The 14,579-nt window shown below is 40.4% G+C and overlaps 1 protein-coding gene across 1 annotated transcript; it reads left to right on the top strand.

Annotated features, from left to right (window-relative positions):
* The first annotated feature begins 1,146 nt into the window (after positions 1-1,146).
* Positions 1,147-6,877, top strand: LOC146709591 (inositol hexakisphosphate kinase 2-like). The gene is made up of 5 exons (XM_085456636.1): positions 1,147-1,432; positions 3,701-3,932; positions 4,044-4,204; positions 4,311-4,486; positions 4,591-6,877. The coding sequence occupies exons 1-5, from the start codon at positions 1,219-1,221 to the stop codon at positions 5,182-5,184; spliced, it is 1,377 nt and encodes a 458-aa protein (XP_085312762.1). The 5' UTR covers positions 1,147-1,218; the 3' UTR covers positions 5,185-6,877.
* Positions 6,878-14,579: the final 7,702 nt, after the last annotated feature.

Here is a 14,579-nt window from a genome sequence, read left to right as displayed (position 1 = left end):
GTGTGTGTCTTTCTTTCAGTGCATCTCTATTTTAGGTCTGAACTTAGGTCTCACTTTGCCAGCCCAGTGTTCATCTAAGTATAAACTTAAAGACTGTACTTCTGAGGTAATTTATAAGAACTTATGTTGTTTTGGCAACACACATTTCAGCCCTCACACGACCCATGCATGTTAATGGATGGTATGTGCAGTTGAAAGTTGTAAACAAGGAAGTGATCTGTATGATCTGTTCCATATGAGGGAGTAGTTATTAACTTCTTGAGCTCCTGCTTTAAGGCAAATGCTCTCATTCTCATCTAAAAAAGATAAGAGCTTTTTTTATGTGAAGCCACCTGAGCCACCTTCCCTTATGACATTAACACAAGCAACATCTAGATTTCATACCCATCTCATTTGTTGTGTATTTCACTCATACACCTTTCACACCTTTGCCCTGATCAATGGGATGTGAAAAAGTCCCCCCGAAAAGAAAAAATAATCAAAGAGGTATAGTGTAAGAACAATTTAGATTTCCTGCTTGCTTTGGTGTTAAATTCACTGCTTATGTTTGGTGCAAATTAAAATAACAGGACTTGAAAACTGTAGCCGATCTCTAAAGCAAAAACATCGATGAAACCTTCAAGTACAGCAAACTTTAAAAAAAATCTCCACTGTTTTGTTTTGTATGAAGCATTTTTCATGTTCTACCCTCCCCCATGTTTTCTCTCCTTCCTCTTTGTTTGCTTGATCCTCTCCTAGGTATCTCGTCTCCTCCCAGCGACAGCTGCGTGTTTCTGATTGGGTGATTTTGGAAGAGGGGTGGGGCTTGCTCACTGCTTCTGCTGTTTCCTAGCAGGCGGATCAGCCTAGCCGTCAGTTTCGGTAAAAGGAGGCGACGAGTGTGGTCGCTGCTTACGCTGCTTGAATTTCTTCAGGCAACTTGTAGGAGCTTTATAATCATTTTTTTACTAAATGTACAAGCACAACGAACATACCGCTTAGTCGGTGAGCCTTATAATTTGCTCTCCGGGAAAGGAAACTAATCGGAATACGGGATTTCGTCGTCCTTCCTGTTCAGCCCTTTGTTTTTTACTGCTTCGGTCAAGTGGGAGAGCAGCAGCGCCCCCCTGTGAGCGAACAGGAAACAGCCTGAGGATAGGGAGCCAAACGAGCGGCCGAGCCTCTTGCCTCCCGTACGACGTGGGCCCCCCCAGCTCAGCTGTCCGATGCGGGGTGAGGATGAGTCCCGCTCTGGAAGCCCTCATGCAGGCGGAAGGGACTCCTTATCCCGGAAAAGGGGTGATGCTTGAGCCGTTCGTGCACCAAGTGGGGGGCCACTCTTGTGTGCTACGGTTTGGGGAACAGACAATTTGCAAACCCCTCATCCCCCGAGAACACCAGTTCTATAAGAGTCTCCCACCAGAGATGAGGAAGTTCACCCCTCAATATAAAGGTGAGTCTGTGCATCCCAAATATGAACTATTGAGCTGCCCGTTAGAGCAGCATGCATCTTTTAATTTTCTCACCTCTGTGCATGCGTTATAAGAGTCTCATGGGTGCTTTTAATATTGCATTGCTAAAAAACAAAACTTCTATTACATGAAATTTTGCGCTTATTAGCCGTTGCAATACCTTAAAGTGCATTGTGTACACAACAACACTACAGAATGTATGTTGAATATTTGTAAGCTGATTGCATTGGCTTCAAAATAACTCACGTTACATTGTCAGTCACGTTGGAGCCTTTGGCAGACACAGCTATCCGTTTTCTGGCTATATCCCTCATGTGCAAGGCAGGGTTTCAAGTAGCGTCAAACCTAATGGCTTGACTTCCTGCCAAGAGAATGAGTAGCCAGAGTATCCAGAGGTCTTTGACTGTGTGACGCTTTTAAGGCAGCTATAGTTTCAAGATGCGTATTGGAGGGCCACGGCAAATCTAAAATAACTGCGGCAGATCACCAGAGTAATAATTTACAAGTCATTTGAGGAGATTTCCAGGTCTGGTTTCAGGGAACGACACGCATAAAGACTCACACAGACCTGAAGCAGGAATGCTATGTTCCCTGGTTGCATTCAGTCTCTCACAGTTTCCCCTACAATTACACCTAGTACATGCTGATACGGAGATCTTCAGGCAGAGATCTTTTGACGTGATGTGTGGTAACTGAATCCACGGCCATGCAGCATGGGGCTATAAAAAGGTCCTGGATATGGAATGGGATGTGAGGAGCTAATAGTATAGTAGACGTCTGGGGCCTTCAAATGCTCAACCCCACTAGCATTTTCCAGTCTTACATTTCACATTATGATGAGAGACGGGGAAAGAGCTGTGTTCTTCTAAAGGAATGTAAGGTTCCTTATCCGCGATTGTAGATAAATGTGTCTCAGCAGTATCTGATGTTAGGGACATCTTGCAGTGGAATACTGGATTAGAAACATTAAGACTTTTGAGCAGATGTAGATTAAATTTATAAGTTAGGGGTCACTTATGTTGTGTAGAGGATACTATATTGCAATTTAATGTCACGACAGTGACCTGAAAAAAGATTGGACAGGAACGTTTGTACTTAATAAAATGATATTGATAGCAATAATAATGTCTAAGTCAGTTTAGCCCTACTCCTGTACTACATTCGATTTGCGCAACTGGGGCGCAATAATCGCGCACTTGATATACGTTTATCACAAATTTATGAGCCTTTTTATTGAAAGAAACTCGGAGTGACTCATAAGTTCCTTTGCTGGCTGCAGTGGTGTAATGACAGTGCAGTGCTGAGGCACACATTCCTTCAGAGGCGGGGCTTCCTGCAGACTGATGACGTCAGTGCGCATGACATAAGTCAAGCCTCCGCCTGCGTAGAAGGATGGCACCCATGATCCCGGGGCCTGCCATTTAACATCCAAATCCAGTGCCATGTTATTTGCATGGCTGTTTTTTGTTGTTTGTTTTTTGGTCATTGTAATAAACTGTCATTTAATTTTCTAATTCAGTGGCTGATTTGTAATGACTCCTACTGCTGCTTGGTTTTGGTATCGTGTTTTGTGTCATGTAACTTGGATGTTACATCCAGATCTAAAACAGTTCCTCTTGAACTGTTTCAACCACATCCCCTCCCTCCTTCCTGTCTGTGGTTGATCTGTTTCGGCCTTTGCAGCTGTGATGTTTATTCTCAGTGCAACACCTCCCCCACTCTGCCTGCAATACTCAGGTCCTTGTAGGGAGTTTTATTTTGGGGGGGGGGGGGTGACCCCGGTGGCTTTTTGCGGGTCATGTCAGAAATTAGCATTGGCATCAAAGGCCTTCCAGAAACATCCATTAGTCCATGAGTTTATCAAATTGTGTTAATTATTACTAACTGAAGCCCTCAGAGCACAATGTTACCACATTGTGCTCTGAGGGCTTCAGTTAGTAATAATTAACACAATTTGATAAACACTACCGTGCATTTGAAATATGAACTATGTAGATATACTTGCTGCTTAATATCAGTATCTATATTCTTATCTGTGTGTCTGAATCATTATGATTTGACACTTTAAAACTCTATCATGCTTTAACTACTACAGTGTTACATTTTCTATCTCTTTTACTCATGGTGGATCATATAGTTTTCTTTGTGCAATTGCTTTTTCAAATTGTGAGAATTTGTAAAAGTAACAAACATGAAGATAAAACCTCTCCTTCTATTTCTCTCTCTCTCTCTCTCACTCACTCTCTCAGGTGTAGTTTCAGTCAGTTTTGAAGAGGATGAGGAAGGGAATTTGTGCCTCATCGCCTACCCCCTCCACAGTGAATCAGGGGACCTAGAAAACAAAGACCCCTCAACAGACTGTGAGCCCAAGAGCAAGATGGTGAAGTGGAGCAACAAAAAGCAATCCCCTTTGGGCCCTGAGAATGACAACTATAGCAAAGACAGAGGTAGACACAGTCGTAAAGAAGACAAGATTATGAGGTAAGAGAGCACCTTTACTGTTTCACGGAAATAAGTCATGTTGAAGATGTGTATTGTTATGAAGCTCTGTAGCGCTGAAGCTGATGTCTTTCTTCGTTCTCTGCTCTGCAGTTATAATCGTGATGAGATGCAACAGCAGGCAGAGGTACTTTACTTTAGCCTGGAAAAAGGCAATGTGGTGTCACAGATCAAACACAACCCCTGGAGTCTCAAATGTCACCAGCAGCACTTACAGAGGATGAAGGAGAATGCAAAGCACCGTAACCAATACAGTATCCTTTTACCACATGCTTGAAGATATGAGAATTCTCAGTGTCTGCTGAAGTGGCTGAAGTGTTCCCTTTTTTTGCCATGTGATCCTTGACTCTCCCTTTACAGAATTTATCCTTTTAGAAAACCTTACATGGCGCTATAGAGTACCGTGTGTCTTAGACTTGAAGATGGGAACTCGTCAGCATGGAGATGATGCATCAGAGGAAAAGAAAGCCAATCAAATTCGAAAGTGTCAACAGAGCACATCTGCATCTATTGGGGTGCGACTTTGTGGCATGCAGGTAAAGTATATTTATAAATGAAACCATATATACGTGGGGGGGGTTTTTGTATTTACTTGTTTATGTGCCGCTGTAGTGCTTATGTTGCTGTGTGACCTTTGCAGGTGTACCAGTCAGAACCAGGCCAGCTGATGTTCATGAATAAATACCATGGGCGAAAGCTGACTCTCGCAGGCTTCAAGGAGGCTCTCTACCAGTTTTTCCACAATGGGCATCGCTTGCGTCATGAGCTGCTGTCTCCAGTGTTGCGGAGACTTCGCGAAATGCAAGCTGCCCTCGAGGCCTGCGAGTCTTACCGCTTCTACTCTAGCTCCCTGCTCATCATCTACGATGGCGACCCTCCCAGGGCTCCCACTAGACCTAGACATAGAGGTGGGGAGGAAGGTGATGAGGATGAGCCATCTGATGAGGAGGAGGAGGAAGAAGGTGCCTTTGGTTTCCCTCGCTCCTCCTCTGCGGGTGTCGGCGCAGGTGTGTCCGGAGGGAGCAGCAACAGTGGCGGTAGTCGCTCATCCCACAGCGCAGGAGAGGCTAGTAGCCCTGTGGTGGATGTACGCATGATTGACTTTGCTCACACCACCTGTCGCCACTATGGAGAAGACAGCGTAGTGCACGAAGGCCAGGACAGTGGGTTCATCTTCGGCCTCCAGAACCTGATCACAATCATCTCTGAGCTCGAGGATCACAGTGCAGACTGAGGCTGGACTTTAGTCAGCATGGTCTAAATTTTAAGCGTGGGATGAGCTCACTGAGCTGAAACCCTGCTACACCAAGATGCATTATCCCTATGCCTATGTAGGGGTCTGCTTGGTGGGAACGTTGGACGCCTCTGCGTGAGGGGATAGTTTCAATGGTGGTACCTGTGGTCTCACTCACCTGCCAGAGGATTGGGCTGCCTGTGCCCTTTTTGCACTTTTCAGAGACTGCTCCTTTTTTTTTTTTTTTCTTTTTTTGTAACACATGATAGGAGAAGTGTAGTATGAGAGAGGTCCTTCAACAGAGACTTCTGTAGCATCCTAGGGCTCTCTTCCCTCCTCTCGCCCCCTGGTACAGATACAGTTCTTTATTGTTAAGTTCTCTCTGAGAGAGAAAGCCTGAGGCAGAGAACATTGAAGCTGTAGGTAACTAGAAACCTGTCGTGGTGCTTTACCTGTGATACTTTTTTTCCCCTTGGGATGTCGCTTTGACTGCTGGTCCCCAACAGCACAACACAATCATGGGGAAGCTGATTGAACAAGCTGACCTTGGCTGGCTGGGTCAGCAGCCTTGTAGCAAATGAGAAGCTTGCATCAAATAAGGACATTTTGTGTCTATTAAGACACTTATATGGTTTGTGTGTTCAAGTAAGCACTTGGATTTACACTTTTTGGTGGAAGAATATTATTTAGTTCAATAAGAAGGGATCTGCCTTTTTCAACAGTTGTTCCCCTGTACTTATTGCCTATAAACAAAAGACTTTTTGGAAAGGGAATATTATCCTTTTTTTCTGGTCATTATCTTTTTCCTCTTTTTCATTCCTGAAAATTTGACTTGACAAAGAGAATATATTGATAAAACACTAAAAAGACTATAGACTATTTATTTCAACGGATTGTTAAAAATGTAAACAAGTACATTCCATATTACCACTATAAATGTTACGTCCTTCTTATACAGACTTGGATTTCTTTTGTTATTGGAAGAGCTCTCTTATATAACTGTGTGTTAACAGTATCTTGAAAATAAAGGCATTCATTGAGATAAAATTCATTGTCTGTGGTTTGTGTTTATAGTATGTTTGGGGTTTGAATTTCAGAAACAAGTATGGGTTATGAAATAGATCGTGAGGATCCTAATGTGTGCCAAAAACTGTGTACTTTTGACTAATAGTGGTACTTCCAGTTCCCAGTTTTGATTTGGGAACACAGACACCCTCTGCCAGTGTCAAGATTAAATCTTTCTTTTTCGATAAAGGATGTGGTTAGAGCTGGATCAGGTGACCCTGAACGATTCCTTAGTTACGCTGCAATAGGCCTTGGCTGCTGGTGACTTCCCAGGATACAATAAGGTTTTCTTCAGTCACCTCCTTTTACTGCATGTGTTTATACACTGCTGTGAATTTCATCACTAGTTATTATTAAACTCTGGCTGTCTCTCCTGAAGTCTGTCTTATGTTCTGTGTCCCTCCCCTGATCAGCAGATGGCTGCCTCTCCATGAGTCTGGTTCTGCCTGAGGTTTCTTCCTGTTAAAAGGGACTATTTCCTTCTCACTGTTGCCAAGGCCTTTCTCATGGGGTGGTAGGGGTCATCTGATTGCTGGGTTTTCTCTGTATTACTCCACGGTGTTTACTGTACAGTTTTAATCACCTTGAAGTGACTATTGTGATTTGGCGCTATATTTAAAAATAAAAAAAAAATTAAAAAAAAACAACAACCTGAAATGAAATTGTTTGTGTTGACTATCATCTGCATTTGAACTGGAGACATCATATTTAGATCACAAGTGAGGTCATGTGTGAGGTATTGGATGTTTTCATAGTGCACTTAATGTTCCAGTGTGAATGAATCAAACTTGAAGCTGCACTTCAATACACCTAAGGCTGTCAAAGATTGAGGAAGACGTGACTCATAATTATCAGTAAGAGTCATTTGCTGAACTGGAACTGCTAGAATGGGGAAAAGATCAAATATCACAATGCTGAAACTAGACCTGCTGTAAAACTGTAAAATAAGGAATCAATGGTGTGGAAAACATGCGTCTTTTTTTTTGCACCTGATACTATGAGTTTTTCCATCCATTATCCATTGTTCATATTAGGCAGGTACAAACAATGCTTTCTTTTATGAAAGTAACATCTCTCCTTAATACTGTATAGTACAAAAAGAAAGGAGTCGTTGTTTCAAAGAAAAAGCATGTTTTCATACTTGAAAGTGTAAACGTAACTAAATAAAGTGCAGTGTTAATGTAGCATAAAAACATTAACCTTCACAAAGCAAACAATTATTTTGAGTTGAGACCATGTTGACAAATGACAAACAGTTTTTGTGCGCAAGTTGAACTTCAAAGGATCATTTTTCCTAAGAGAGTTCACTAAAGGTGTGAAATTGTGAACATAGGATTGCTTTTTGACCACACAGAGACAAATGTTTTTTCTCTGAAGAAGTCTGGGATTTTATGAAAGCTCAATTTAGTTGTTAAGCTCGAATATAGGGAAAGATTAAACCACTCCTGCCTTAATCGTGATGTGATGTGAGTGATGAACCTCATCCTCATTCTGATAAAGGTTTCAGCATAAAAACCATTACTATAGTACAAGTATGAAAATATCAGACACCCTCTGTTTAGACAGAATTAATCTGTGGGGGTGGGCAATGATTTTTTCCAAGTGGCAATAAATAAAGCAAAATTGAGTTCAGCTTAGTGGTGCAGCCCTCAACAACAATGCTAAATTCTCATCTAGCTTCTTGGGAAAATTAATTGGCCACCCTGACACAGAAAGCTTCCCTGAGAACTGGCTTTGGGTTTTTCCTTTCCTTTCGCAAGTTTGCTTGGTACGGCAAAAACACAAAGATTGCTTACGCTGCATGCGTCACTGTTGTTACAGAGTTCATTATTAAGCAGTTTAGTTGAGGTTTTTGGCACAGTTGCTCTTTGGCGGTGACATTGGTGACTGATCTGCACAAAGCTCAGATTACAAACTTCTATTCAATAACAGTTCCATAGTGATAAGCAGGAAGAATGAGGTGTTGCCAGCAGCTCAGATTAGTATTTTCTAACATACTGTATGTACCCTAAGCTCCACAGTGAAATGTGTTGCCTGTTAAAGCTGGCAGCTTTGTAGTCTGCCTAATCAGCTTTCTAGTGCTGGAAAAGAGTGAGGAAAGTATGGCTAGAATTTTGACACACCTGCTGGAAGGGTTGAATGAAATGTGACAGAACAACTTTGTATCGACGTATAGCAGGTACTGGTTTTAACCTTGCAACAACCTGATGTGAAATGGGTGGAGAAAGTTAACACGAAGAGATGGTTTAATCTATTAGGATTTCTTATTTATCTTTCCATGTTGGAAAAGTAAATATGGTGAACAGGTTCTTCCATTCTCGCGTTTGTGTGTGCGAAATAAGATGTGACTTTAAATTAGAATTAAGGTTGGAGAAGCCTGTGACCAGAAATGAGGAACAGAAATACCTGCTGAGAGGAAGCAGTTCTAATTACAAGAGAAATGAAACAGAAAGTCAGTCATGCAAATCATCTGATGCCACGACCACTCATCAAGCTTAGCTTCATTTACAACTGGTTGGACTCAAAGCCTCCAATTGACCCACATTATCCTACTTTGTGTGCAACATTCCTCTCCCTTCTTTAGTTGTAGTTAAAATTCTGTTTATGGACAGAAATTCTAGTTGCAACCAAGGGGTGTGACAGTGTCTGGCCTTGGAGGCCTCAGGATCACCTCTCTGCTTTTTGCAGAAGATGTGGTTCTTTAGGCTTCGTCAAGCAGTGGCCTCCAACTTGCAGTTTTTAGCTGAGTTTGAAGTTGTTACCACTAAACCCCAGCCCATAATGAATTTAAGTTGAGCTAATGATGTAGCATCCACGAGCAGCTATCAGTGCATGTATCTTTGTGCACGGTGCAACTGCAGTGCTCTGCAATTTCATGGCCAAAGCACTAGTTAGCAGTGAAGTTTCTCTCTTAGAAATGATCTGTTACCTAGAAAAATGGCAGCAGTGGAAGAAATAGCCAGAAATGTCTAGGAGTGATTGAGGGTTGCATTGAGGGTGCATGTCAGGTTTTGGCATTAGTTTTGGTTTTGAGAAAGGTTTAACATAATGTATTAATCCCATATCAGCTGGAAAATGGTGGAGTGCCCACTCCAAATTAGAGAGGAATTTCTGTCCCAAGTGGAGAAGCTTCATTATTTGGGGTCTTGTTCAAGAGTGGGGGGAGAGTAGAGAAAGAGACTGACAAACAAATTGGTGTGGTGTCAACGGAAGCTGCCTGTTGTGGTAAAGAGAGAGTCAAGCATAAAAGCTCTCAGTTTACCACAGGCTTTACGTAATGACTGAATGAATGAGATCATGAATGCCAGCAGCAGAATTGGTCTTCCTCAGTAGGATGTTTGGGCTGAGCCTTAGAAGTTAAGCAAGGAGTATGGTCGTGAGGGGCTCATACTGCTCCATATCGAAAGAAACCAGTTGAGGTAGTTTTGGCATCTGACAGTGGCACTTTTTGGGTTTCTTTAAGGTAAGGGGATTTGGCATATCCTACCTGGAGGAGATCTCAGGGAAGATCCAGGACACACTGGGAAGAGTCTGTCATTCGGCTGGCTTGGCAACAGTTTAGTGTCCCACTAGAAAGGTTCGACAAGCAGCAGAAGATGGATGGATGGATGGATTTCTTATCAACAATATATTGTTTTGACATTTGTTTTATCAGTTGACTTCTGATCTTTTGGCCCTGCCCACTATGTTAGGGGATTCGGTTCAGTAAACATCAACTCAGGAAGGTAAACAGAGATGCAGTCAGTTTAGGGGCGATGATAGTAGGAGGCATGAGAGGAAAGAGATTATAATTTTCTCGTTTCAGATCTAAAAATAACTTCACATCCGCTGCTCATGTGCTGCCTGCTGCAAAACAGATTTGGATTAATGTTTTTCTCCTCATTGGAATATACTGCTGGTTGTTTATATGGGTTTTGTGATGAAGCTGAAAAAGCATATGTAATCAGCAAAGAACTCAGAGTGGATACTTTGATTTGCTATATTTTTTAACTTTTTGCATTTTGGGGATGAGTCAAACTGTTTTGCTGTGATGACATGACATGGAGCATGACATGGAAAGACACAAATTAGAAGCTTTGTACCAACAGCTTTGTAATAAATGTGATCAGGTTGAAGGTTACTAGATCAAAGTAGGCTAAGGAGACCTATTCAGGCCAAGGATGTAGGAAAGCACTTGTTCTTATGTAAGATGTGTTATTAATCATACTCTAATAATGCATGAATGCAGCTCTCTTTGCATACGTGAAGATAAACACATAAGTGTTTGTGTTTATTTGGTGCAAGGAAAACTGCAGTGCATATCTGACAGACCTGTATGTGCTATTACAGCTTTTACTGTTCAAGGGTTATAAATGTTCTTATCTGATTGTGTGTCAGTCCAGCTCTGTGTGCTTGAATGACTTTGAAAGGCATTTTGTTGCAAACACTGTCTTATTCTTCACAAAAGAAGTTGCTTCTCAGCGAAACAAACTACCAAAACTGGATTTGAATGCTATATGGCACATGCACTCTACTCCTCCCTCCAGCAACAACAGAGAATAGTGTACTATTTCAAAAAAGCACAGAAATAAGCAGAAAAGACTAAAAAGACAGAAAAAACTAACCACCTTAGGTAAAGATCAGGTGCATTCATATAAAGCAAAGGTATCAGATTTACTCCTAATAGAGAAACATAATTTATGTTTGAGCTTTTTAACGTGAATTTTAAGTAACAAGTTCTAATCTATAAAGATACCAAAGTACTTACTGTCTATGTTGTGACCATATCAGTTCAACCCTTTGATTGGTTTTGATTAGAGGAAGTTTCGATGGCTTTGCCATTTCAAAATAACATGAATTTGCAATTGCCTGCATTTAACACGAACTCAAGCTGAGTTAAATGGGACCGATCAACATCAAAGACAGGCTGCAGAAATTCGAGGATTTGTATTAGTGACGAACAACAAATAACTGCGTCGCAGCGCTTCATATATCTGCATATAGAGAGACAGTCAGCGGTTCTAATATAAAGCCCTGAGCAACTTCTTTGTCTACAGGGGGGGAAAGAGGATGAAGACCAAGCAAAGTAAATACACTGTTCTGGCCAATATTGTGACGTCTGTTAAGCAACTGTGTCAGAAACATTTACAAATTAAGAAAAAGAATGAAACAGCATTTTATTTAATCCATCTCATTAACAGGCTCAATTTTCATGTTAATAGCAGCAATTATTGTTGAATAGAATTTTCATCTAAAAAATCTTTTAATTGTTCACTGATAAATTTTTCAAGAATTTGCTAAAACATACAACATAGATATTGGCCTGCAGTTGTTATTTTTTATCTCAATCACTTTGATGCAGTTCTCACATCAGGAACATATCTCTACACCCACAATAGCCTTTGTCTGTTTGTACATACTGCTATTGTTGCTATTGTTACTTCACTGTTGAAGTTTTTTTTATTGTGCTGATCCATTTCTCATCTCAATTGCAATACTCATCAAAACAGTTTTTTTTTTAATCAGTCAGAACTACATATCTTTCACTCATCTTAATACTCTCCAACATTTCATTAGTGTTTTCAATCAAATTAATTCAAACGTTGTTTCATACATGTATGAAAGCATGAGACCAGTCGCATACTGATGGTAGTATTTGCTACCATCAGTATGTGACTGACACACATGTTCATGTCTTGTATCACATGTGCATATCGTGGCACTCCGAATTATACACAAGCATGTACGTACATATGTGACTTTACTTGCTTGTGAGTGGAACAGTGCAGATTGCCAGTAAAACCGTGCAGAATAAAACCCCCTTCATCTCTTAAAAAATCCACAGGGCACAAGAGCAGGACCCCCTTGATCAGTGTGCAAACACTGTTTAGCAGATTATACTTTGTTTCCAAAGTACTTTTTGTTTATTGATAGTGATTTGTACAGTGCTGTGAAATTCTTCAGTTTCCTGTGTTTACTGTATTGTACTGTGTTGTATGAACATTGAAGGGAAAATAAAATTGTTTTGTCCAAGTTACACATGTGATACTGAAATAAGCTTTTCTGGAAAATTCACTTTTAGACACAATAGCAGTCAACTATACTCCAAATAAAAGAATAGTCAGATACAGCATGCATTCAAAGTAAATGAAAACTGCTAGTCATTATGACAAAGCACTGAAACATTTTCAATACCCTGCTTTATATAGGCTCAATGCAACTTGTCAATTTGGTGAGAATAACTCATTGGTTGACCAAAAAAAAAACACCTTTGTCTTGACATATGCATCTTTAATGTTGGAAACTTCAAAATTAAAATGAGCCAAAGCAACTGACAAAAACTGTTACAGCCTTTTGCAAGTTAACTGTTGCATGTATATGAGCTATTTTGGGAAATGCATCTTTAGTGCTGAGAACTTAAGAAATGTCCAAAGGCAATTTAGAAAATGGTAAATGCTGAGGAAGCAAAGTGTTTTACCACATTCAAAAGCACAAAATAAGTACAAATAAGATTGTCTCAGCAGGCGCATGTGTTTTTTATAAAAGAACTCAAACTGCTGTGGATAAACCACACACATGTCATAGTTTTTTATGACATCACAGTATGTTATGCAACCCTCCTTGAACCGTACATAACATACTGGTCAGATAAGGCTTCGCCACCATTAGGAATAAAATTATGGTTGACTGTCAATTTATGATCCTATAAAGCTGAACACACTCTGCTCTGCCAGTTCTTGTCCCATTTTCATATCAAGCAAGTGGGGTCACAGTCACTTGATAGCTGTGCTATAACTCTGCTTGCTCTGTCTTATCACTTCTTTAACTTTTGGTCCTGGTTAATTAATAAACACTTGATGAAATGTATAACTTTATCCAAGCAGGTAGGCGGGTTGAAATGATCTCAAGGGTCGTGTAAGTCACAGTTTGTTAAGGAACTGAAGGACAAAGGAATGTCTGTGAGACTGAACAAAAATGGGACTGGGGTTGTGTAAGTCCTTATTTTCACAGACTGTTGTCTGTTCTCAGGGTTGTGTCAGGACATCAACATCAATTTGAACATTTATTTATATTACTTAATCCACAGTCTGTTGTCTGTGCAATTACTTTGTGCTGTCTGTTTCTTATTCTAATGCAGACTACAGACTTAATGGATTAAAGCAGAAGTGAACATAGTGTGTAATGTGTCAGACCACCATTAGCCTGTAGAAAGTCTATGGTATGGATTGTTTAAGTTTCTTAAATGAGTGCCATTTTTTCAAAAGAAATTCCTTCATTTGGTGTTTTGGCATCAGAACAGGAGGGCGCTGCTCATCTAAACTCATTTGTGGTGACCTTTTCTTGTATCGAGGGCAGTGTATCCAAACTGCAAACTGCAACAGATGGGATCACTGTAACTTTTAGGGCTATACTAATCTGATATATCTAAATCCAGGTGTTTCTTTCAATTTGTTACTCATCTGTAACTTACAACTGTTAATAAACATGAAGTATTTTGTTCATAAATAATCTATAAGGCTTTATGTGGCATTTTATGTGGTATGGGACCTCTGTGTGGTTCTGACTACCTTTTGGCCTGATTTATTAGATGTAACTGTAGTTGACAAACTCAAACTTGCAGATATCCACTGTGAAGATGAATTTTCTTTATATGACGGCTGAAGCATGTTAAGATGTGATTTGGGGGCAAGACTGAGTGAATCCTTTGTGTGCACTCTAAAACAGAAATCCTTTTTGTCAAGTAAAAAAACAAACAAAAACAAAAACCCACGCACAACCCTAATACTGTACAGGTACACTCATTCTCCCCGAAGCAAAATCCAAGTGGACTGTATGACTCTGTATGCTTAAAATATCCCAGACAAGATGAGATAAGTACTAGAGAAGGCATTGAGTGTTCAACTCAATAATCTGGATTAAGCGTGATGACTACAGCCCTGTTAAAGATGATTAACTCCTGTGTGGTTAAGTTCTGGATTGTCAGTTACAACACATTCCCTGGTCAGTGGGACTGTTTTTTGGTTTTCTGCTGGGTAACTCTTTCCATGGAATAACTGCATTTCTCATGGAGGGATGGATTATAATGAATATAATGAGCATGTGGGTGGAGGAGGTGAAGGCAGGATGTTTCTATGATGAACACGCCCATACATTTACAGCATAATGATGTCAGCAAAAAACCTTTAAAGTATATATAAGTGAACTATGGCAATAGTTTCAAGGAGCACTGGCTGTCTTGATTTTAAAATCTTCTACATTGCTTTTTTTTTTAATTGTGCTTTTCAAAAACATGTTATATGTTCTGACCAGATAAATCAATTTTTCCTCAGTTGGTTGTCTTGTTTTTATCT

Source organism: Copadichromis virginalis, linkage group LG5 (genome assembly GCF_057382275.1).
Source record: "Copadichromis virginalis isolate Kocher_CV1m ecotype Utaka linkage group LG5, C_Virginalis_male_GT1.1, whole genome shotgun sequence".
Lineage (NCBI taxonomy): Eukaryota > Metazoa > Chordata > Actinopteri > Cichliformes > Cichlidae > Copadichromis > Copadichromis virginalis.
This window is presented reverse-complemented; position numbering and strand designations above follow the sequence as displayed.

Coding starts and splice junctions, on each gene's coding strand:
- LOC146709591 (XM_085456636.1), top strand. CDS start 1,219: ATGAGTCCCGCTCTGGAAGCCCTCATGCAGGCGGAAGGGACTCCTTAT. Junction 1,433..3,700: donor GTTCACCCCTCAATATAAAG/GTGAGTCTGTGC, acceptor TCACTCTCTCAG/GTGTAGTTTCAGTCAGTTTT. Junction 3,933..4,043: donor AAAGAAGACAAGATTATGAG/GTAAGAGAGCAC, acceptor TCTGCTCTGCAG/TTATAATCGTGATGAGATGC.